At 44.8% G+C, this 25,567-nt stretch overlaps 1 protein-coding gene across 1 annotated transcript in view; it reads right to left on the bottom strand.

Moving 5' to 3' along the window:
• LOC145338620 (AMP deaminase 3-like) overlaps nucleotides 1–23,826 on the bottom strand; it is a 52,826-nt gene extending 29,000 nt beyond the window's left edge. The window contains exons 1-2 of the mRNA XM_080182996.1: nucleotides 23,680–23,826; nucleotides 8,136–8,197 (exon numbers count right to left, since the gene is read on the bottom strand). Of these exons, the coding sequence (XP_080039122.1) occupies nucleotides 8,136–8,192 (57 nt within the window). The 5' untranslated portion in view covers nucleotides 8,193–8,197; nucleotides 23,680–23,826. The remainder of the gene's footprint in view (nucleotides 1–8,135; nucleotides 8,198–23,679) is intronic.
• Nucleotides 23,827–25,567: the final 1,741 nt, after the last annotated feature.

Here is a 25,567-nt window from a genome sequence, read left to right as displayed (position 1 = left end):
ACAATCTCACAATGCTCCACTTCTCCAGTTTCCACCCTAAACATGTTAAAGAAGCCATTCCCTATGGACAAGCCCTCCGTATACACAGGATTTGCTCAGATGAGGAGGATCGTGACAGACACCTCCAGACCCTGAAAGATGCCCTCGTAAGAACAGGATATGGTGCTCGACTCATAGATCGGCAGTTTCGATGCGCCACAGCGAAAAACCGCACCGATCTCCTCAGAAGACAAACACGGGACACAGTGGACAGAGTTCCCTTCGTCGTCCAGTACTTCCCCGGAGCGGAGAAGCTACGACATCTTCTCCGGAGTCTTCAACATATCATTGATGAAGACGAACATCTCGCCAGGGCCATCCCCACACCCCCACTTCTTGCCTTCAGACAACCACACAACCTCAAACAGACCATTGTTCGCAGCAAACTACCCAGCCTTCAGGAGAACAGTGACCACAATACCACACAACCCTGTCACAGCAACCTCTGCAAGACATGCCGGATCATCGACATGGATACCATCATCACACGTGAGAATACCATCCACCAGGTACATGGTAAATACTCTTGCAACTCGGCCAACATTGTCTACCTGATACGTTGCAAGAAAGGATGTCCCGAAGCATGGTACATTGGGGAGACCATGCAGACGCTACGACAACGGATGAATGAACATCGCTCGACAGTCACCAGGCAAGACTGTTCCCTTCCTGTTGGCGAACACTTCAGTGGTCACGGGCATTCAGCCTCTGACCTTCGGGTAAGCATTCTCCAAGGCGGCCTTCACAACACACGACAGCGCAGAGTCGCTGAGCAGAGACTGATAGCCAAGTTCCACACACATGAGGACGGTCTCAACAGGGATCTTGGGTTCATGTCGCACTATCTGTAACCCCCGTGACTTGCCTGGGTTTGCAAAACCTCACTTACTGTACTGTCTGGAGACAATACACATCTCTTTAAACTGTGATCAGTGCTCCTACCACTCACATTGTCAGCCACTTCAGGTCTTGAACAGCAGGTTAGGTGTAAGGATTCGCATTTTAATCAGTAATCTCTAAACTGTCTGTGCTTTATATGCTCTGTCTGAGGCCAGAACTCTCCATTCACCTGACGAAGAGGGTAACCCCTCGAAAGCTTGTGAGAATATTATCAAATAAATAGGTTGGACTAAAACCTGGTGTTGTCAGACTTTTTACTACATGTCAGAGCCAGAGCAATGTGCATGACTTTCAACTGCCCTCAGGCAACTAGGGATAGGCAATAAATGCTAACTAGCCAGTGACTCCCATGTCCCACAAATGAATAATTCTGATTCTGCTGAGTGACATGATGGCCTTGATAATGGTTCATCGTGAGGTAGTTCTGGGACACACAGGGCTGGCACTTTGATGCATGTAGTTAATAACTGATCTACATCTCCACAATAACTCATCTTTCATTTGTACAATATCAGAGATAGGGCCAGTTTGAGCCAACATAGATGCAGGAATCCACTTATCACCGGTCTGCACAACAAAACATGCTCTCCTTGTTTCAACAAGCATCTTTTGGAATTACTTTCTCTTAAGATTTGCAACTGCTGATTGTGTTATCTCGTGCACCTCCCGCGATAGGAGTAAATCAAAAGGTAGTTCTCAGTTTCCTCTTCAGTACTAGTAAAGGTGTGGGGAAGTTCTGAGTGGTCACGTGTGTGTGTGTGGTGTTGCAATGTGTTACCAAGAAACTGTTCAGATAGCGATTTCATGAACCTTGGTCCTTGGAGACTTGCAGCGAATGCTTCAAGAATTGGACAAACCTCTTGTAGTTGGGTGGTATGGTGCAGATTTTATGCGTTGGATGCCATTCATCTTTAGATAATCTCCAAGCTCATAAGTTGTGAATTGTGGACCTTTGCCACTCTCAATTTGTTCTGGTTTCCCAAATCTGATGAGAATCTCATTGAGTTTTTTTGATGGTTGACTTGATTAGGACCACCTCAGGGCACTCTTAGTGTGCATAAGAACTAGGAGCAGGAGTAGGCCATCTGGCCCTTCGAGCCTGCTCCGCCATCAGCCATAAGATCATGGCTGATCTTTTTGTGGACTCAGCTCCACTTACGCACCTGGTCACACTAACCCTTCATTCCTTTACTTTTTAAAAAGGTATCTATCCTTGCCTTAAAAACATTCAATGAAGTGGCCTCACTGCTTCACTGGGCAGGGAATTCCACAGATTCAGAACCCTTTGTGTGAAAAAGTTCCTCCTCAACTCGGTCCTAAATTTGCTCCCCCTTATTTTGAAGTTATGCCCCCTAGTTCTAGTATCACCTGCCAGTGGAAATAACTTCTCTGCTTCTATCCTTTCTATTCCCCTCATAATCTTATGTTTCTATAAGATCTCCCCTCATTCTTCTGAATTCCAATGAGTGTAGCCCCAGTCTACTCAGTCTCTCCTCACAACTCAACCCTCCCAACTCCAGAATCAACCTAGTGAATCTCCTCTGCACCCCTCCCGTGCCAGTATATCCTTTCTCAAGTAAGATCGGAACTGTACACAGGATTCCAGGCGTGGTCTCACCAGCACCTTATACAGCTGCAACATAACCTCGCTGTTTTTAAACTCTATCCCTCTAGCAATGAAGGATAAAATTCTACTTGTCTTCTTAATTATCTGCTAACCTGCAAACCAACTCCTTGTGATTCTTGCACAAGGACACCCAGGTCCCATGTCAATTACAACCATGAACATGTACCCGCAAAGTCAATGTGTAGATGATGCCAAGACATTTTTGGCCACTCCCATGGATGTAATGGAGACAAGAGCAATGTATTCCTTAGCCCCTGCACATGATTGGCACAAGCCACTAGAAACAACTCCTTGCAAATTCTTTCATTTGAATTATATCTGGGTGTCCTTCATGTAATTGTTCCAATGCTCATTGTCACAAGTTGAGGAATTATTACCCTCATTCCCCCACAACAGGCATCCACCATGTACTGTCAGCTTGAACTTTCTAGAAAGTTACAGCTTTAATTAGATAGTGGTTAGGTGGATTGGCTATGTTAAATTGCTCCTTGACATCCAAGTTAGGTGGATTAATGAGGTTATGGGGGTAGGCCTGGGTCAGATACTCTGTCAGAGAGTCATTGCAGACTTGAGGGGCTGACGGCTCCTAATGCACTGTAGTGATTCTGTGATAATTCGTGATGTGTTCCCACTATCCCCCCCTTTAATACCATTTCCAGTACTTTCCCCATCACGTTTGTGGTCTGTCACTGGACCTGAGCTGTAGCCACTGAAAAGTGTTCTATCTGTATTTTCACAGCTGAGTGGTATCTGACCAACAGGCAAAGGTGACCATCATCAGCAGCATGGCTCTCAGACTGCCAATATTGCAGGAATGTGCTAAGAATATTAAAGACCATCATTGAACCCTACTGGCTGCCAAGGAAGGAATAACCTTTAGAGGGCTACAGATAGTTGTTAAGGACCTGTGGTCCATCTGCAATGTGAAGTGACGACTGCAGAGGTTATTGGTAAAATTTTCTCACTCTAAACATAATTCTCAGTGCCTCCTTCTCCAACTGAATGGATTTGATTCCGCATTCAATAAGGTATGTGCTACAAAAGCTACTGGCCATTTGTCCTCTGAAGTTAGCCTGTATGACACCATCGCTCCAAATCCTGGCAGCGAGGCATCACAGGTAAGGTGGAATCCTAACTTCAGGTTGAAATGTACCAACACTTCTGACTTCGTCAGTGCTTCTTTAACTGACAAGCTTTTCACGCTCTGGTGTCTATTCTCAGCTTATTGTGTTGAGCAAATTATGCAAAAGGTTTAAGCAAGGTCATTAAGAATCATTGAACCCTACAGTGCAGAAAGAGGCCCTTCGGCCTGTCAAGTCTGCACCAATCACAATCCCACCCAGGCCCTACCCCCATATCTCTACATATTTTACCCACTAATCCCTCTAACCTCCGCTACCCTGGACACTAAGGGGCAATTTCTTAGCATGGCCAATCAACCTAACTCGCACATCTTTGGAAGGTGGGAGGAGACCCACACAGACATAAGGAGAATGTGCAAACTCCACACAGACAGTGACCCGAGCGGGGAATTGAACACAGGACCCTGGAGCTGTGAAGCAGCAGTGCTAACCACTGTGCCACCAAGTTAAAATTTGGAACAAATTTCCTATAAATAATTCACCAACCCTAGGAATTATCTTAACTGTGTTACGTTCGTTGGTTGTAGGGCCTTCATAGAAACTAGAAGCAGAATTAGCCCATTCAGCCCTTGTTCTTTTTTTAAAGTTTATTTATGAGTATCATGAGTAGGCTTACATTAACACAGCAATACAGTTACTATGAAAATTCCCTTGTCACCACACTCTGGCACCTGTTTGGGTACACAGGGAGAATTTTGCATGGCCAACACACCTAACCAGCACATCTTTCAGACTGTGGGAGGTAACTGGAGCACCCAGAGGAAGCCTATGCAGACACAGAGAATGTGTAGATTCTGCCCAGTGACCTGAAGCCAGAATTGAACTTGGGTCCCTGGTGCTGAGAGGCAGCAGTGCTAACCATTGTGCCACCCTGTTCTTCGCTACCTTCTTTGATGCCTTGTGTAAACTCTTGCAATCAATCACATGGCCTGAATATTGTATTGATTTTTCAAAGAAATCTTTCCTGCCAACACCTTTGAATGTGGCTTTAGGTTAAGTAAACTTTCATGTTCATTGGTACCAGTCATCAAAATTACATTGTACCCCTGTAAACCACTGAGGTTCTGGTCCATGGATCATTGGAATAAAATGATTGCTGGTGTTATTCCAAAAGGCAATCTCTTGGAGGATAGGCGTTTGTGTTATGGTGAGCAGGTGTTGAGATTCAGCTGTGACATTCATTTGCAGGTAGACCAGCAATAGGTTATTTGCTAAACCTTGGACCTCCTGCTTGGCTGATGAACAAATCCTCAAACAAAGGTATGGGTATTGATCTGTGCACATAACTGGATTGATTGTGGTTTTGAAATGTCTGCAGATGTGTATAGTCTCATCCTATTTCATTACAAGTGATTGGGTGACCCCTATTGCATCTGTACTGATGGGTTCTAAGACTCCTGTGTCCACAATGTATCTTATCAGATCAGATTCTGCCTTTGGACCTATGCCATAAGGTACTGCTCTAGCTCTGAGACTCTCAGACTCAAGCATAACAGCCAGCCTAAGTCTACTTGTACCCTTTTCCTGGACCTCTGTGTCCTCAAATACTCTGCTGTATTTCTAAAGCTGCTCTGTAGATCTGACTTACAATCAACTAACCTGGTCACAGCATTCCAGATCGATGTTATCTTCAAGCCAAGAGAGCTGAAAAAGCTTCTTTGACAACATGGAGTGGCAGCTCTGCCCACTTAGCTCTACTTTGATTATGAGACACTATTTCCTCAGTGTGACATGTGCTGACTTCAACAGTACGCAATTAAGGAGATTCCGCCCCTATATGTATCTCTATTTTTAAATAGGCACTCCATTCAATTTTGGAACTACCCTGAACCGACATGATTCACATTGAACTGAAAATAACTGAAGTCTTATTCTTATGTCATGCTATGTCTACATTGTTCTTGTTATTTTTCTCTTCCACACTCCCTGCTCCCCCCTCCTCCTCTGTTTAGTTGTGCTGTTTCTTTGGACATAGTCTTCTGGATAAACTAGTTTGCTCCAGCAAGGTCATACTCTGTGCCCAATTTTAACATTAGTTTTGCACTGGCTGTCCTTGCTCCAGCAACCAGCTTGTGAGTGGACCATTTTGGCACACTGATAACATGTCCATTGCCAGGTAGACATTAAGATAAAAGCAAAACACTGTGGATGCTGGAATCAGGTAGACATTCTCTGGGCAGCAAGCATTCAGTATACCCATGTGTCTTCTGAGCTGAAAAGCCTCTTTACCAGCAAACCCCATTGAAATGTTCATCTGAGGCTGTTTGCAGACTTGTGTCAAGTTTAATTAGCAATCTCTGCCTTAGCCCACAAACCAGTCGGTCTCTAACATATCATCCAGAGAGTCAAATTCACAGTTCTTTACAAGATGCTTTAGGATTGCAAGAAAATGTTCTTTTTTCTCCTTCCAGCAGAATAATTTTGTGAAGTGTAACACTCAGTAATTAATGGACTGGATGAATAATTTTCATCCAGTATTTTAGTTACAGCTCAATTACTGGAATTTTACAGCTGTTTGCACCAGCAGGAATCTCTGGTCCCACTGCAATAAATGGAGATTTGGCTAAGCACCACATTCTCCTCCTCACTTACAACAGCAACAGGGCATGAATGGCTGGAGAATTCCAGTCAAATGTTTAGCAACTAGGTATCTCAGGCTGGAGCAGACTTTGTAGTAGTTGAAGTTTTACTGCTGATGGTATTATGTAAAGCAGGATGTTTAAAACATCCTCCAAAATCTTATTGGCTAGTATATAGTATGAAATATTTGAACTTCAGATTTTCACTATATTCCTCAAATGGACCAATGGCACCAAATTATCCCACCATTTTTCAATGATACTGGGTCTCGCTCATACTCTGCTGGTGCTTCCCTTATACAAATGGTTTAGTTAATATTGTGGAATTTGCCAATTGTAGCAGCTTGCAACACAAGAGATCTGTCTCTCGCCATGCCTGAGCACTCTCTGCAGCCTGAACTCCGAGGTGCTGGTTTTCATTTTCAATAATGGGCATCTCTTTTCTCTTAGCAGGTCTGGCAGCATCTGTAAGGAGAGAAAAGAGCTGACGTTGAGTCTAGGTGAACTTTTAACAAATGTTGAGGCCTGCTGAGATTTTCCAGCATTCTCTTTTGGTTTCAGATTTCAGCATCTGCAGTAATTTGTTTTTATTTCTGTGCAACAACCTTGTCAACCTGATACTAGGGCAATTGCTGACTTGTTGGATCTGCCTCAACATCAACTGTTAAAAAGGTTCAATTTTCTTTTCTGTCTAAAAGCCAATATTCTTTCTTATTCTGTACCATACCCTTGGGATGAAAGAATATGACAAACATGTGGTTGAACACAAAACAACAATGCAGGTTTATTGTGTGGCTGTGAACTGTACAAATGCCTGATCTAGACTGAGGCAAAACAGATGATTGACGATCACATACTAGACTTAGTGATCACATGACAAAACTCGCATGAGACAAAGCCGGACATTAAAAGGAGAAGGAGAGAAAAATAGAAAGTCAGGGAGAGAGAGAGTAAGTGAGAAAAAAGGAAAAAAAAGGATTAGAGAGAGCTGGATGTCAGGGAGACAGATAGCAAGTAAGTAGGAAAGAAGAGGAGATATAGAGAGCACATGCCAGACAGCAGGGAGAAGGAGAGAGAACTAATGATAGAAGAAGAAGAGGGGGAGAGGAGAGAGACAGATAGCAGGAAGAGCGAAAGATAGACAGAAAAAAAGAGGGGAGAAACAGAAACAAAGAATACTGAGACAGAGTGAAATGGAAAAATAAAGAGAATGTGAAATGAGAGTGATTAAAGTTAAGGTCTGGAGAAAGTGATAATGAAAGGAGAGAAAGGGAGAGAGCATTAAAGAGAAGAGAGAGTAAAACAAAGACTGACAATCAAGGAAAGATGGGGAGCATGGGATTGACAGAGAGAGCACAATGAGGGAGAGAGAAAGTGAAAGACAGAGCAAGGAGTGAAGTGAGGTGAGATGATAGTAAGAGGGGTAGGGAAAGCAGAAAAAGTCAGGAGAGAAACAGAAGTCAATACAATGCTAAAACTGAAATAAAATACTAGAGAAAGCAGGTGAGAGAGGAGTAGAATGAGGGACATCAAGTGATACAGGTATAGAGTGAAACTGCAGAGGGGAGATAGAGGGAGGGAAAAGGGAATGAGCTTAGAGAGAGAAAGGAGAAAGAGGCTGGAATTTTACTGCCCTGCTTAAGGACGGTTGGGCAATGGGAAGGTCTGTTGACCTTGGGTGGGATTTTCGGTTTGGGATGATCAGGGCTGTAAAATCCTGCCTATAATGAAAACCAGGAAAGGGAGAGAGAAGAAAAAAAATTGTGGACTAGGTATAAAGGAACATTCCTTTAATAGTAGTGTCAGCATGTCTTGCAGTATGAAGCTGTTAGAGATGAACATTCTTACCCCTGCTGCCGTATCATCAGTTACAACGATGTGGTGATAATCCAGTTCTGACATCATGGCCACTAAAGGGAAATAAATTGGTTAAATTAGCACGACTGGAATATTTTCCAACCCTCATTCTAGTCTGTAACTCATTGCTGGGTATCTGTTATTCTATAAACAAACTCTTCCATTAGATTCAGGTTCGTCCTTCACTCCCAGAAGTCTGTTATTCTATAAACAAAACCACCTAAACCCCTCAATTAGATTCCAGTCTGCAGCCCTCCCTCAACACTGACCTGTTGACAATGCGGTCCTCCCTCAGGACTGAAGGTGTGTTTGGAGCCTAGTGGATGGTGCCTGGGTTATTGAGTTGAATCGATGCCCTGTTACCAGTGTGCAGACAATGATCTGATTGTACTTTTAGGTTTTTTTGCAGCTTGGAGGTGTTGGGGCCAGACTCATCCTGTGAAAGTCACAGTTCAGACAGACAGGAAGCGGTTGCTATAGAAACAAGAGTCCCAAATCTTGTGGCTCATGGGAGTGCTCCTCTTGTCCAGTCAGAGCTCTGCCACTGCTCCTCCTGTGAAATCTGATACTTTCATCTTGCTTCTCTGTATTGCTATCCAGAACCAGTTGCATTGATGTTGTGTCCTTCACATGGTAGACACTGCCCAAGGCACCTCAGATCAAAGGCTTAGACCGTGGCCTCCTTCAAAGAATAGCCAGTCACATGACCAAAACTTGGTCAAAGCTGCCAGGCTTTAAGCAGCATCTTAGAGAACAAGCAGGGGATGAGGGAGGTAATTCAGGAGCGTAGGGTCCAGACAGCTGAAGACTTGGCAAGCTGGAAAGGTTAAAATTGCAGATGCACAAAATTTTGGGACTACAAGACCTGAGCCATGTGCACAGGATTATAGGGGCTGGAGGAGATTACAGAGAGAGGGGATGTGCATCTCTCAGCAACTTTTACAGAGACACCATAGAACGTTAAATAAAATATCTTGCTCCTTCGGAACTTGACTCGACTAAATTGTTTGACTGTGAGCTGCGTTTCTCACAACTTTAAGGGCATTCAAATGGTCAGTGGATAGGCATATGGATAACATTGGAATAGTTTAGGTTAGAGGGTCATTAGATTGTTGCGCTGACCAGTGGAACCATCGAGGTCCAAAGGGCCTGTACTGCGCTGTAAAGCTCTATGTTCTATGTTCTATGTACCATAGAAAGCATCCTTTCTGGTTGTATCACAGTTTGGTATGGCTCCTGCTCTGACAAAGACCACAAGAAACTAGTGTTGTGAATGTAGCCCAATCCATCATGGTAACCAGCCTCGCATCCATTGACTCCGTCTGCACTTCACGCTACCTTGGGAAAGCAGCCAACATAATCAAGGACCCCATGCACCCCAGACATTCTCTCTCCCACATTCAGTCAGGAAAAAAGATACAAAAGTTGAGATCATGTACCAACTGACTCAAGAACAGCTTCTTCCTTGCTGCCAGACTTTTGAATGGACCTACCTTAATATTAAGCTGATCTTTCTCTACACCCTAGAGATTGTTTCAGCCTCAGTTGCATTCAGTAAAGGAGATACAAGTTCACTTCTTCATAAACTACATTTCTAGGAACAAACTCCACATAATTCTCTACCAATAACCCAGTGCCACCTGTCGCCCCTTTATATGGTTGGCATAAAATTAGGACTTAATTGGAAGACTTAACCCATTCCTAACAGTCTCCCCTCAGAGAAAAAAGTGAATATTGTTTCTACAGAAAACACAAAACACACTATTTCCCCTTTTTTATAATTCTGAAAAACAAACACATTGAGAAAGATATGCCCTTCCTTAATGTCCTAAGGTTTCTTCGAACTAATCCCTCTTAGTAGCTAAGAGTTATCCAATTGCTTTGCTATTTAATTTTTTGATATTTCCCCTTTGTCCAGCATCTGCTTTAAGCTGTCTATGTTGATCCTCAATCTTCTCATTTATTTACACTTTTTGCAGAATGCACATTTTCCTCCCTGCAGGAATTTGTCAATGTGACACAATGGGTATTTTACCTGAATGCCCAAACCCCAAAATTTCTGTTAATATGTATGATATGTAAAAGGCCATATCCACTGCCTCCACAAGGTTTAGTGTCTGTGGCCAATGTGCTTTTTACAACACTGTTTCCCACACAAGGGGGCAACATTTTCCCCTAAAAGAAACATTATAAAATCTCCTGTGCTTGAAAATCCATCACACAAATTGGCATGGGGTGCATCACTGTAAACTATGAGTGTCAGGTGCCCAAGATCACCCAAAAACAGGAATCTCAAAAACACTCCTGCATTTTTAATTTGGCCAATGTTTTGTTTGTTCTCATTGTCTTCTACTTTGGGATCATTCATTTTTGTACTCCACTCTAGTGTCCATTCTGGTCTGTCTACCTAGCCAATTTAATTGGCCAAATGGAGTTCCTGTGTCTTACAAACCACAGCAGAAAAGGTTATTTCAAAAGATCTTCTTGGCTCTAGATATCAGAGTGGTGCAGCAAAAGCATGCTGGGCCCATAACCCAGAGTTGATGGATCAAAACCACTGATAAAACCACACAGTTAAAAAGAAATTGCTGCTCCCCACAAGTATCACTATTTCTAGGGTGGCACAGTGGTTAGCAGTGCTGCTTCAAAGCTTCAGGGACCTGGGTTTGATTCACAGCTTGGATCACTGGCTGTGTGGAGTGCACACATTCTCTGGTTTCCTCCCACAGTCCAAAAGTGTGCAGGTTAGGCTGATTGGCCATGCCAAAAAAGTGCCTGTATAAATACCTTGAATTACTTTCTCAGCCCAGAAATGACAATAGCTTCAACATCACTACCAACATCCCACAAAAAAAAATCAACATGCATCACAAAGATAAGAACATAAGAAACAGGAGCAGGAGTAGGCCATCTAGCCCTTCGAGCCTGCCCTGCCATTCAATAAGATCATGGCTGATCTGTCGTGGCTCAGTTCCACATTCCCGCCCTCTCCCCATAACCCTTAATCCCCTCTCTTATCAAAAACCCATCAACCCGCGTCTTAAAAATATTTAGCGAGGTAGCCTCCACCACTTCAACGGGCAGAGAATTCCAGAGATTCACCACCCTTTGAGTGAAGAAGTTCCTCCTCAACTCCATTCTAAACCACCCCCCCTTTATCCTGAGGCTGTGCCCTCTAGTCCTACTGTCCTTTGAGCTGGAAGAGCCTCTCCACCTCTATCCTATCCATCCCATTCATCTTATACGTCTCAATGAGATCTCCCCTCATTCTTCTAAACTCTAACAAGTACAAGCCTAGTTTATTCAGCCTCTCCTCATAGCTCAACCCCCTCAACTCCAGAATCAGCCTAGTAAACCTCCTCTGCACTCCCTCCAAGGCCAAAATATCCTTGCATAAGTGCAGCGACCAAAATGGCACACAGTACTCCAGCTGCGGCCTCACCAGTGCCCTATACAGCTGTAGCAAGACCTCCCTACTTTTATATTCAATCCCCCTCGCTATGAAGGCTAGCATCCCATTAGCCTTCCTGACCATCTGCAGGCTGGATTTTTGCAACTCATGCACAAGGACCCCCAGCTGCAGTTTTTCGCCACATAAGTAATAGTCCTTCCTACCATTATTCCTACCAAAGTGGACAACCTCACATTTGCCAACATTAAATTCCATTTGCCAGTTCCTGGCCCATTCACCCAACCTACCTAGATCCTTCTGCAGACTCTCCACATCCACCGCACAATTTGCCGTTCCACCAATCTTGGTGTCATCAGCAAATTTTGACACCATATACTCGGTTCCCTCCTCCAGATCATCTATATAAATGGTAAATAGCTGAGGCCCCAGCACCGACCCCTGGGGCACTCCACTAGTCACCAACCGCCAATCCGAATAGCACCCATTGACCCCCACTCTCTGCCTCCTATCTGACAGCCAATCCTCTATCCATGCTAACACCCTACCCCCAACTCCATGCCCCCTGACCTTCTGCAATAACCTCGTGAGGCACCTTGTCAAACACCTTCTGAAAATCAAGACAGACCACATCCACCGCCCTAGACACATCCTCAGAATGCCAATAAATTTGTCAGACACGACTTCCCCTGAATGAAACCGTGCTGCGTCTGCTCTACCAAACAATTCTCAAGATGCCTCGTTATTTTCTTCTTGATCACGGATTCTAACATTTTTCCTACAACAGACCTTAAACTAACCAGCCTATAATTCCCCACCTTTTGCCCACCACCCTTCTTAAACAACAGCGTAACATTAGCTGTTTTCCAATCTTCCGGCACTTCCCCAGAATCCAGCGACATTTGGAAAATAACCACCAAGGCATCCACTATCACCTCCGCCATCTCCTTCAGAACCCTTGGATGCAATCCATCCAGTCCTGGGGACTTGTCCACAATCAGCCCCTCCAGTCTGTTGAGCACCACCTCTCGTAACAATAATGTCATTCAGGCCCTCCACTCCTACCATCTTTCCATCGCTAACACCCGGCAAATTATTCACGTCCTCCTCCGTGAAGACCGAAACAAAGAAGTTATTCAAGGCCTCAGCCATATCCCCATCCCCTACCACTAAGTCCCCCCTCTCATCCTTTAAGGGTCCAACGTTCACCCTAGCCAGCCTCTTCCTTTTTATGTATTTATAAAAACTCTTGTTATCTTTTTTATATTAAGCGCGAGCCCAGCTTCATAGTTTATCCTACCCTTCTTTATCAACTTCTTTGTCATTCTTTGTTGACATTTAAACCTCTCCCAATCCTCTTCTCGCCCACTACTCTTAGCTACTCTAAATGCATCCACTTACTTGAAGGCATCTTGAAGGGAATTGCTTGATAGGGCAGATGCAACACGGTTTCATTAAAGGGAAGTCGTGTCTGACAAATTTACTGGAGTTCTATGAGGATGTGTCTAGGGCAGTGGATAGAGGAGAGCCGGTGGATGTGGTCTTTCTGGATTTTCAGAAGGCGTTTGACAAGGTACCTCACAAGAGGTTATTGCAGAAGGTCAGGGGACATGGAGTTGGGGGTAGGGTGTTAGCGTGGATAGAGGATTGGTTGTCAAATAGGAGGCAGAGAGTGGGGGTCAATGGGTGCTATTCGGATTGGCGGTTGGTGACTAGTGGGGTGCCCCAGGGGTCAGTGCTGGGGCCTCAGCTATTTACCATTTATATAGATGATCTGGAGGAGGGAACCGAGTGCAGGGTGTCGAAGTTTGCTGACGACACCAAGATTGGGGAAAGGCAAATTGTGCGGAGGGTGTGGAGAGTCTGCAGAAGGATCTAGATAGGCTGGGCGAATGGGCCAGGAAATGGCAAATGGAATTTAATGTTGGCAAGTGTGAGGTGGTCCACTTTGGTAGGAAGAATGGTAGGAAGGATTATTACTTACGTGGCGAAAAACTGCAGCAGGCGACGGTGCAGAGGGACCTCGGGGTCCTTGTGCATGAGTCGCAAAAACCCAGCTTGCAGGTGCAGCAGGTGGTCAGGAAGGCGAATGGGATGCTGGCCTTCATAGCGAGGGGGATTGAATATAAAAGTAGGGAGGTCTTGCTGCAGCTGTATAGGGCATTGGTGAGGCCGCAGCTGGAGTATTGTGTGCAGTTTTGGGCGCCGCACCTGCGCAAGGATATTTTGGCCTTGGAGGGAGTGCAGAGGAGGTTTACTAGGCTGATACCGGAGTTGAGGGGATTGAGCTATGAGGAGAGGCTGAATAAACTAGGCTTGTACTCGTTAGAGTTTAGAAGAATGAGGGGAGATCTCATTGAGACGTATAAGATGATGAATGGGATGGATAGGATAGAGGTGGAGAGACTCTTCCCGCTCAAAAAAGACAGTAGGACTAGGGGGCACAGCCTCAAGATAAAGGGGAGGCGGTTTAGAACGGAGTTGAGGAGGAACTTCTTCACTCAAAGGGTGGTGAATCTCTGGAATTCTCTGCCCGTTGAAGTGGTGGAGGCTGCCTCGCTAAATATTTTTAAGACGCGGGTTGATGGGTTTTTGATAAGAGAGGGGATTAAGGGTTATGGGGAGAGGGCGGGAAAGTGGAACTGAGCCACGACAGATCAGCCATGATCTTATTGAATGGCGGGGCAGGCTCGAAGGGCTAGATGGCCTGCTCCACGTTCTTACAAGAAAGCTTTCCTCAATACAGCCAGTAAAACATCACAGGATCTGCTTTCAACTGGCAACAGCCTAATTTTAACAAAACCAATTTTACCAAAAAATACCAAACTGTAGATGCACCATGGCGAGGTGCATTGGAACCAGTTATCACATCACACGCCATTTATTTAACTTCAAGTCTTCTGCTGCCAGGAATGCTCTTCTACCCATATGCAATGCATTTAAGTGGTCAAAGGCAGCGCTAACTGTAGTCCCTTCAAGTCGGAGGCTGGTCATTCAAAAAAAAAAGGAATTTTAGGATCTCTACCGAATACTAATTGATACAGTCTATAGCCCCCAGCCATCTGCAATGAATGCCTTGCATGCACTGCCTATGTTAAGGCTGAATCTAACTTGCAATTTGGTCTATCAAAATTTTCCAGATCATGTCATTTATTATCACGTGATTCCTCTCACATACCCCATTACTAAATGGGCTTTCCACAGCTGTATTCATGTTTTCACACTTATCCCCAAACTCATCATTAGCAAATTCCTCCCCATTGTCTGTAAGGAACTTTGCTGATGGCCCCATTTCTGTCCCTATCCATTTTCCATGATCTGAACCAGGATTACCCTTTCCTTTACTACAGACAACTGTTGTTTGATTAAATCTGGTTGCTAAATCTACAAAGTGCAAAATGAAGACATTGTTTGCTGCAGTCAGTCTTAGGGTCCATGGCTATAATTTCACCAAAATCTCTGGCCAAGGGTAAAGTTACTATTGGTCATGGTGTTCTTCTGTACTTCCTACAAACCTCACACTGACCACTCATCTGTTTGACCAGCTAAGAAGAGTCCTCATCTCCTATACCTGCATCCTTTAATAAAATTTGCAACCTGAGAGGAATGTGCAAATTGCCAATGCAGCTTCAACACAATGAGCTTTTTAATCTGCTAAGGTCCCATTTCCAGCTGCTAATGACATTTTACTCTGTCATTAGTGGAATACACTAGTGTCTGTGTAAATTGTAAGTCCACTTTTTTTTTTCAAAAGCTATTGCCTTATCATTTTCCACATCCAGCTTTGGGTGTACTTTCTTCATCAATGGTCTACTCAGAAGCAAAAGATATCTCACTTGACACAACATCTGTGCTAATGAATGATTCACACCAGCAATATTGCAAGGAATTACCACTCTTCAGTGACTTCAGGGTATTATCATCCCCAAACCTGAAACTTTGTTAAATTCTTTAACCTTGTTCTGGTTTTCAGCATTTAAAGAGTCCATGTAATATTTTAACCAGTCACAAATGGTAGATCTGTAGCCATTGTATAATACAGCACAATTAAAGGACTCCGCATCCAAAACTCATTGCAGGAAGTAAAATTAAGACAATGCCTTCTTTCTGGTAACTATCTCTTTCCTCTTCCATTTCTGCCCTGTCATGTTTGAAACCACATAGTATTAGATCATTTCAGACAGTTGGAAGCATAATGATACCAAAAACACTGATTAATCATACCCAGGGCATTTCTGGGGTTCATTTTTCTGTAACAACTCTCCATATCTTTCCTCCAGTTGTAGACATTAAAGGGGTTTCTGTCAACGTAATTTCTGGGTGACAATCTTCTGCCATACACTTTGGCTGCTTATGTCTGTACAGTCTCACCATCTGATTAACAGTGTATCTTCCTCTGGTTTTATCACTGACTGACCCATTTGTATCATAAAAAGCTATGGGGATAGAATGTTTCCCTAAAAATTTTTTTTTAAAGCCTCTGACTTTTGATCATAAGATATTTGTCTCCACATTTAACTCCTGTCAAAACCAGGAGCCTATCCAGATTTGTAACTTTAGCACAGCCCAGTAACTTAAATGCATTTCCAGGCAGCATTTTTGCAGCCTTATGTATATTTTATTAAATTGCATCACATGTTGCTCAACAGAAATATTATCTGATTTCTGAAAACTGTCAAAATCTGACCAGGCTTCATACACACTCAATAAGTCGTCCTTTTGACAGATCTTATCCATAAAGAATCCAGACCTTCCTCCCAGTCCAATTGTTCCAACTCCAGTTTGGAAAATATTTTGCATCCGATTTGACTTCTCTCTGGTAAAGAGCCAAGGCCATTCTTGTTTTCTTTCCCCCAAACTGGTTACCTTAGTTTTTTAAAGTTTTGTTTTTATTCCAATTCAATCAAATCAAGTCCAATTCAGAGTCTCAACAAGTTGAGACATTCCCAATCCAAGCTAAGACAGGGCTCTCACCTCTTGTCTTGGACTTGGTCTACATGATCCAAGCTGATTGGAGTAGAAAGAGCACTTCCTCCAAGGCTTGTGCTCATTTGCATCTTAACCAAAAGGCCAAGATACCACTTTTAAAAATTGCTTCAAGTGAAACTAAAATGTAACCTAATGACTTCAACCAAGCATAGCATGTCAATACTACACTTGGTCTTAGCCAAAAGGCTGAGTTACCTTAGTCCACATGATGACTTCACTTCTCCATTGGTCAAAAGGTTTAGTGTGAGAATAATGGTGGGTGGTCACATCCTGACACTTCTACTCCAGGTTCAGCCATTTCATTGTTTCCTCTTTTGTTGATTAGAATTTGAGTGAAGTCTTTTTTTTGAAAAAGCCACAACTTGCAGCCCTTTACTTGGAACCAGCAACCATCCTTTGCTACCACTGCTTTACTCTCTTGGTTGCAGTTCAACAAACAAAACACAAGTTCAGCACCTTCATAAACTATTCCTTTGGCCCAACTCCACACACAATTCTCCTCTAACCACCACCACCCCCACGCCCTTTTATATATCAATGACTTCTACTGAATAATTAACATCAAATTAGGACTTAATTGGAAGGTCTGTTAACCCATTCCTAACAGCTATGACTGTAGCACTATATTCTGCACCCTCACCTTTCCTTCCCCCTATAGCACCCAAGAGACAATACTTTGCAGAGTATCCCAATACATGTGACAATAATAAATCAATTGACAGGCCCATCAGGAACAGAGGCTGGGAATTGCAAACTCTGGTTCAGTCTAGTATGAATCATTTCTGAGTTTGACCCTCCTTTGGAGCAGGTTCCTGTATTCAATGTCCTTGTTTTTCGGTTCAGAAGGATTTTCGTTCTTATGCCAAGTGGAGTTTCTCAACACCAAGAAGCTAGCTTGGCTGAGACTCACTTCCAGAACAAATTTTGCAGTCTGCTGTTTACCTCAAGGTTCTCATTCTGTTTTATCATTTCTATGTGCTCGCTCTGAGGGCTGGCAGGTCGAGATACAATGCCTCTGCAATGCCAGCCCATATCCCGTCACTGCCATCTTCCTGCTGCTTTATTTCCAGGTTTTTTTCTTCGTATTTGTTTCCCTTGTATCACCTCTTTTTCTCCCAACACACCCCCTTTTCCTCTTGGCATCAGGCATCCAAAACCTGTCAGCTTCCTTGGGGTCACTGCTCGTGGCCTCCCCTTGACACTGGCTTTCTCCAGCTTTCTCCTCTTGCCCACCTGTGCCTGGAGTCCTCTCATTTCTGATGCGCTCTGTCTTTGAATCTCATCAACCTTTTCGATGATCTTGGCAGCCAGACATTACCGGCCTTACAAGGGGAGGCAGTGGCCCAGTGGTATTATCACTCGACTATTAATCCTGAAACTCAGCTAATGTTCTGGGCACCCGGGTTCAAATCCCACCACAGCAGATGGTGGAATTTGAATTCAATAGAAAATATCTGGAATTAAGTATCTACTGATGATCCTGAAACTATTGTCGTTTGTCCAGAAAACCCATCTGGTTTCTTCAGGGAAGGAAATCTACCATCCTTACCCGGTCTGGCCTACATATGACTACAGAGCCAAAGCAATGTAGGTGACTCTCAACTGCCCTCTGAATAAGGGTAACTAGAGATGGGCAATAAATGCTGTAAGAAGTCTCACAACACCAGGTTAAAGTCCAACAGTTTGTTTGGTAGCACAAGCCACTAGCTTTCGGAGCGCTACCCCTTCATCAGGTGAGTGGGATTTCAGTTCACAAATGGCATATAAAGATACAAACTCAAATTACAAAATAATGGTTGGAATGCAAATCTTCACAGCTAATCAAGTCTTAAACGTCACATTATCTGTAACCCCCACAACTTACCTGGGCTTGCAACAATGCACACGAGGATGGCCTCAACTAGGATCTTGGGTTCATGTCACACTATCTGTAATCCCCATGACTTGCCTGGGCTTGCAAAAGCTAGTGGCTTTTGCTACCAAACAAACCTGTTGGACTTTAACCTGGTGTTGTGAGACTTCTTACTGTGTTTACCCCAGTCCAACGCCGGCATCTCCACATCTTGCAAAAAAGAGCAGAGACTGATAGCCAAGTTCCACACATAAGGACAGCCTCGACCGGGAGCTTGAGTTTACGTCACACTATCTGTAACCCCCACGACTTACCTGGGCTTGCAAAATCTCACTAACTGTCCTTGCTGGAGACAATACACATCTCTTTAACCTGTGCTTAACCCTCTCTCCACGCGCATTGTCTGTACCTTTAACACTTGAAGACCTTGATCCCAACCATTATTTTGTAAATGAGTTTGTGTCTTTATATGCCCTGTTTGTGAACTGAAATCCCACTCACTGAGCAGCGCTCTGAAAGCTAGTGGATTGTGCTACCAAAACACCTGTTGGACCTTAACCTGGTGTTGTGAGACTTCTTAGTCCAACGCCAGCATCCCCACATCAATAAATGCTGACCAGACACCCACATCCCACGAATGAAAGAACGGAAGGTGGATTTTCACTGTCAGTGAGATGCTGCCGCACTTTGTGAAGTGATCTCAGAACGCCACCACCTTCGTTACATGTCCAACCCAGATTTATTTGATCCGACTCCTGCACCTTCCATGGAGAGTGGAAATGGGATTAACGTGCCTTTAGTGGTAGATATTATTGGTGCGGACTGGATGGGCCAAAGGGCCTTTCTGCACTGTATGACTCTACGAGTGAGCTGAGGAATTGGGACGTGTCAACCCATTCCGGTTGAATTCCCATTATTCGGAATCTTGCCTATCCTTCCCCCCGAATTCCAATCCTCCTTTGTCTGGTTGAATCCAATCAGGAGACTGTACTTCTGGTTAAACTGACCAGGACTGCTGATCAGCTCCCAGAGCTCCTCCACTACCCTTAACAAGCAGAACAATTTCATTAACGCATCACAGATTTGAAACCTGTTTCCCAGCTTTACACCCATCAAGCATTTCTCTCATAACTATTTCTGATGTATCTTGAATCATTTACAGGGTGTGGGTGTCGCTGACTAGCATTTATATCTATCCTTTGGGAAGGTGGTGGTGAACTGCCTTCTTGAACCCCTGCAGTCCTGAGGTGCAGATACACCCACAGAGCTGTTCTTTTTTATATAACTTCTTAGTATCACAAGTAGGTGTACATTAACACTGCAATGAAGTTACTGTGAAAATCCCCTAGTCTCCACACTCCGGTGCCTGTTCAGGTACACTGAGGCAGCATTTAGCATAGCCAGTGCACCTAAGCAACACATTTATTGGAGATGGTGTTGAGTTTCTTGAGTGTTGTTGGAGCTGCGCCCTTCCAGGCAAGTAGAGAGTATCCCATCCTGAATTCACTCCTGAATTGTGCTGTGTAGCTGGTGGATAGACTTTGGGGAGACAGGAGGCGAGTTACTCATCGCAGGATTCCTGGCCTCTGATCTGCTTTGGTAGCTACAGTATTTATATGGCTGGGTCCAGTTCAGTTTCTGGTCAATGGTAACCTCCAGGGGATTCGGCTATGGTAGTGTCTGGATGGGTGCAGCTCCAACAACACTCAAGAAGCTCAACGCCATACAGGCAAAACAACTCGCTTGATTGACACCAGATCTAAAAACATTCACTTCCTCCTCCACCATGCTCAGTAGCAGCTGAGTGCAAGTTGCACTGCAGGAACACGCCAAGGTTTCTAAGGCAGCACCTTCCAAACCCAAGACCGCTACCATCTAAAAGGACAAGAGCAGCAGATACCTGGGAACACCACCACCTGGAGGTTCCCCTCCAAGTCATTCTCCATCCTGACTGGGAAATGACTGAATTTTTCAATCCATCCACTTAGAAAGGAAAACAGAACTAGAGGGCACAGCCTCAAAATAAGGGCGGGGTGGGGCGCAGTTTAGAACGGAGTTGAGGAGAAACTTCTTCTCTCAGAGGGTGGTGAATCTCTGGAATTCTCTGCCCATTGAAGTGGTGGAGGCTGCCTCGCTAAATATGATTAAGTCACGGGTAGATAGATTTCTGATAGACAAGGGAATTAAGGGTTATGGGGAGCAGGTGGGAAAGTGGAACTGATCCACTTCAGATCAGCCATGATCTTATTGAATGGCGGGGCAGGCTCGAAGGGCTAGATCTACTCCTGCTCCTATTTCTTATGTTCTTAAATATATCACCGTTACTTCACTGTCACTGGGTCAAAATCCAGGAACTCCCTCTCTCACAGCACTGTGGGCGCACCTACACCTCAGAGACTGCAGCAGTTCAAGAAGGCAGCTCACCACCACCTTCTCAAGAGGTAATTAGGAATGGGCAATAAATGCTGGTCTAGCCAGCGACATCCACATCAGGTGAAAGAATTTAACTTGATTTATTGCCGTGGGTATGTCAGACCTAACATTGTTAATCAGAATTTCTCGTGTGAAGCCTGAATCAAATTCCTTCTCAAATTCAGTCAAACACAAACATATGGGCTACTGGTGTCCTCAAACTTTGGACTTTCTAATTCCAAGATCTGTGGTGAAAAAGAGTTTTGTCAAATCTTTCTGAGTTGCACTCATCAGGACAGTTCACACAAATACCAGAGTAAGGGAAAGAAACAAATTCATACTCCATGAGGAGAGAGTGCTGATTGGTCATCAGGTAGACTCTGATTGGTAGAGATTTTTCTGTGTATAATGCAGCAGTTGATGCTGACTACAGTTAACTGCCAATCATGGTGTAAAATTCAAGTCAAGTAGCTTGACCTAGAGTCAAAGCATTTCCTTGAGGACTGAACCAATGAGTAGCTGTCACTTATTTTGTTCCATTGAAACAAGGTTAGTAACTTGATCTCTGGTTCCATTTCTACATCTGAAGGTTCACACAGAGGTGAATAATCATGAAATGCAGAGGAAGTAAAAGCTAAAGGCCTGGTTTTCATTTCTGACCAGAGGATCAGACCCTTATCCAACCCCAGAATCCAACAGATCCCCATTCCTGGACTAACAGGTCTGATTGACCTCTTTCTGTTCAACAGACTAGAGAAGGGGCTGAATGGCTTCCTGTTCCTGTGTAACAGGCTGGAGAAGGGGCTGAATGGCCTCCTCCTGTTACTGTGTAACAGGCTGGAGAAGGGGCTGAATGGCCTCCTCCTGTTCCTGTGTAACAGGCTGGAGAAGGGGCTGAATGGCCTCCTCCTGTTCCTGTGTAACAGGCTGGAGAAGGGGCTGAATGGCCTCCTCCTGTTCCTGTGTAACAGGCTGGAGAAGGGGCTGAATGGCCTCCTCCTGTTCCTGTGTAACAGGCTGGAGAAGGGGCTGAATGGCCTCCTCCTGTTCCTGTGTAACAGGCTGGAGAAGGGGCTGAATGGCCTCCTCCTGTCCCTGTGTAACAGGCTGGAGAAGGGGCTGAATGGCCTCCTCCTGTCCCTGTGTAACAGGCTGGAGAAGGGGCTGAATGGCCTGCTCCTGACCCTGTGTAACAAGTTCTACATTTGCCATACAGCATTAATTATGCAGATGTTTCTTTGATTTGAAGGAACTAACATCACCGCGGGCATTCTCCGTGATACAAATAGACATGGAGATTAAAACTGCAAATAAATTGCATCATTTACCTCCCTCATCTCCCGCGCTCCTGAAATCCAAATTCAAAGGGAATTTAAACGTGGTTTGAAAGCGGTTTAGAATTGTTTGAAACAGTTTGAATTAAATCCTGCCTTACTCCTTACTGTAAAAAGTCTGACAACACCAGGTTTTAATCCAACCTGAATGAATGGAGAGTTCACCTGACGAAGAGGGAGTCCCCTCAAAAGCTTGTGAGTTTACTATCAAATAAACCGGTTGGACTAAAACCTGGTGTTGTCAGGCTTTTTACTGTGTTTACCCCAGTCCAACGCCGGCACATCCACATCATGATTACTCCTTACTGTCAGTCATTCTAACTTCCTCCCACCTTCCCTCTCTCACACACACACACATCCTCTGTCTCCCCGAACCATGGAATTCCTACAGTGCAGAAGGAGGCCCATCAAGCCTGCACCAACAGCAATCCTACCCAGTCCCGATCCCTGTGACCTCATGTATTTATCCTGTTAATTCCCCTGAGGGGCAATTTAGCATAGCCAATCTAACAAGTCTTTGGACTGTGGGAGGAAACTAGGGCACCCAGAGGAAACCCTCGTAGACATGGGGAGAACATGCAGACTTTGCACAGTCAACTGAGGCTGGAATTGAACCTGGGTCCCTGGCACTGTAAGGTAGCACTGCTGACCACTGGGCTGGCCTTGTGCCATCTCCCCCTCTCTCTTGCTCCCTTTTGCACTCTTCCTCTCGTCTCTCTTATTCACTCTCTCTCCCCCTCCCTATCTCAGTCTCGCTCTGGCTCTCTTTCGCTCTACCTTTCCCAGCCTCTCTCACTCACCCTCCTTCTATTCTCTTTCTGAATCCCTCATCACTATCTATCTCTCTATCTCCCTCCTCTCTTGCTCTTCCTCACTCTCTCAATCTCTATTACTTGCACTTTCGTGCTCTCTTGTTCCGTCTCGCTGTCTCACTCCTGCTTACTCACCCTCAGTGCTTACTAAGTAACATAATGCCAACTTAACACGCTTTTTAATTACTTTAAGCGCTGTTGTGGCAGCGTGCAGTGTATTGTGCTTGTATTCTCTGATGTATGTTATAAATGTACAAAGATGTGAATGTAGGTGAAATATTCACTTTTTTAACAGATGACTATGTGATTTTATGTGTTACCCTGGAGCTGAAGCCAAAGGAACATTTACTTTTGTGTGGACAATAAAGTTATATTTCCTTTCTCTCTTCCCCTCCTTTTCCCTTCTCTTACACTCTCTTCACTCTGTCTTACTCTTTCTTGCTTTTTCTCTTGCATCTCTTTACATCTCTCACTCTTTTTACCTCCAGCTCATGATTTTCTCTATCTGTCCCTCACGCTCTCATTCTTACACTCTATCCCACTTTCCAGCTTTCTCTCTCCCTCTCTCATTTTCCATCTCTGTCTCCCTGTCTCTCACCCTATCTCCGTCTGCCAGGCTGATTCTCTCATTTTCTCTCTGTCCCACAGTCTGCTTCTCCGTTTTATTTCCTCTCACTGCGGCTCACCCTCACTGTTTCTGTCACTTTCTCAATGCCCACGCACTCACCGAGTTGGTTTCCGTTAGTGCTGAGGCAGACACTATCCTGTCTCCTGCTGCTTTTATTCGCTGTCTCAGTCCTGGGATGGAAGATGTTGCGTCCCTTCTTCAGTTTGCCCAGGCTCGGCACGACTTCCTGCAGCCAACACCCTTAGGGCCAACCCTCCAAAACAAACAGTCAGTTTAGGAGCAGAACTGACTGACCCAATACAAACCTCCTTCAGCAGAGAGTCTGGCGGGGGCGGGGTTAAACTTCCAAAACGTTTCTAATAACACATCATTGGCAGAGGGTCTAAAACAACAGATTCCTTCAGTCATTCCGCAGAACTTTCAATAGCTCATTCAGCACAAAACTGGGAATTTAGAGAGAGAGCTTTACTCTGTATCTAACCCCGTGCTGTACCTGTCCTGGGAGTGTTTGATGGGGGGACAGTGTAGAGGAAGCTTTACTCTATATCTAACCCCGTGCTGTACCTGTCCTGGGAGTGTTTGATGGGGGGACAGTGTAGAGGGAGCTTTACTCTGTATCTAACCCCGTGCTGTACCTGTCCTGGGAGTGTTTGATGGGGGGACAGTGTAGAGGGAGCTTTACTCTGTATCTAACCCCGTGCTGTACCTGTCCTGGGAGTGTTTGATGGGGGACAGTGTAGAGGGAGCTTTACTCTGTATCTAACCCTGTGCTGTACCTGTCCTGGGAGTGTTTGATGGGGACAGTGTAGAGGGAGCTTTACTCTGTATCTAACCCCGTGTTGTACCTGTCCTGGGAATGTTTGATGGGGGACAGTGTAGAGGAAGCTTTACTCTGTATCTAACCCCGTGCTGTCTCTGTCCTGGGAGTGTTTGATGGGGGACAGTGTAGAGGGAGCTTTACTCTGTATCTAACCCTGTGCTGTACCTGTCCTGGGAGTGTTTGATGGGGGACAGTGTAGAGGGAGCTTTACTCTGTATCTAACCCCGTGTTGTACCTGTCCTGGGAATGTTTGATGGGGGACAGTGTAGAGGAAGCTTTACTCTGTATCTAACCCCGTGCTGTCTCTGTCCTGGGAGTGTTTGATGGGGGACAGTGTAGAGGGAGCTTTACTCTGTATCTAACCCCGTGCTGTACCTGTCCTGGGAGTGTTTGATGGGGGGACAGTGTAGAGGGAGCTTTACTCTGTATCTAACCCTGTGCTGTACCTGTCCTGGGAGTGTTTGATGGGGGGACAGTGTAGAGGAAGCTTTACTCTGTATCTAACCCCATGCTGTACCTGTCCTGGGAGTGTTTGATGGGGGACAGTGTAGAGGAAGCTTTACTCAGTATCTAACCCCGTGCTGTACCTGTCCTGGGAGTGTTTGATGGGGGACAGTGTAGAGGGAGCTTTACTCTGTATCTAACCCCGTGCTGTACCTGTCCTGGGAGTGTTTGATGGGGACAGTGTAGAGGGAGCTTTACTCTGTATCTAACCCCGTGCTGTACCTGTCCTGGGAGTGTTTGATGGGGGACAGTGTAGAGGAAGCTTTACTCTGTATCTAACCCTATACTATACCTGTCCAGGAGTATTTGATTTGGAAATATATCACAGTTTCTCCACTGTCACTGGGTCAACATCCTGCAACGCCCTTCCTAACATTACTGTGGATGTACCTACACCTCAGAGACTGCAGCAGTTCAAGAAGGCAGCTCACCACCACCTTTTCAAGGTGCAATTACACAGGGTGTACATCCAGGAATTGATTCACTCTCGGCTGGTCCTGTGTACCTTCACAGGCCACTTCTTTCATATTTAAAGAACTGATGTTACATGAAGACAAAGAGCAGTATAGCACAGGGGCAGGCTCTTTGACCTAGCAAGCCTGTGTCAATATGTGGTTCATCCCTCCATTCACCTCTTCATGTGTCTACCAAGACACATATTAA

The sequence above is a fragment of the Carcharhinus amblyrhynchos genome, unplaced genomic scaffold (genome assembly GCF_965287045.1).
Source record: "Carcharhinus amblyrhynchos unplaced genomic scaffold, sCarAmb.v2.hapA chromosome_111, whole genome shotgun sequence".
Classification (NCBI taxonomy): domain Eukaryota; kingdom Metazoa; phylum Chordata; class Chondrichthyes; order Carcharhiniformes; family Carcharhinidae; genus Carcharhinus; species Carcharhinus amblyrhynchos.
Note: the sequence above shows the minus strand (reverse complement) of the source record. Positions and strands in the feature narration are given on the sequence as shown.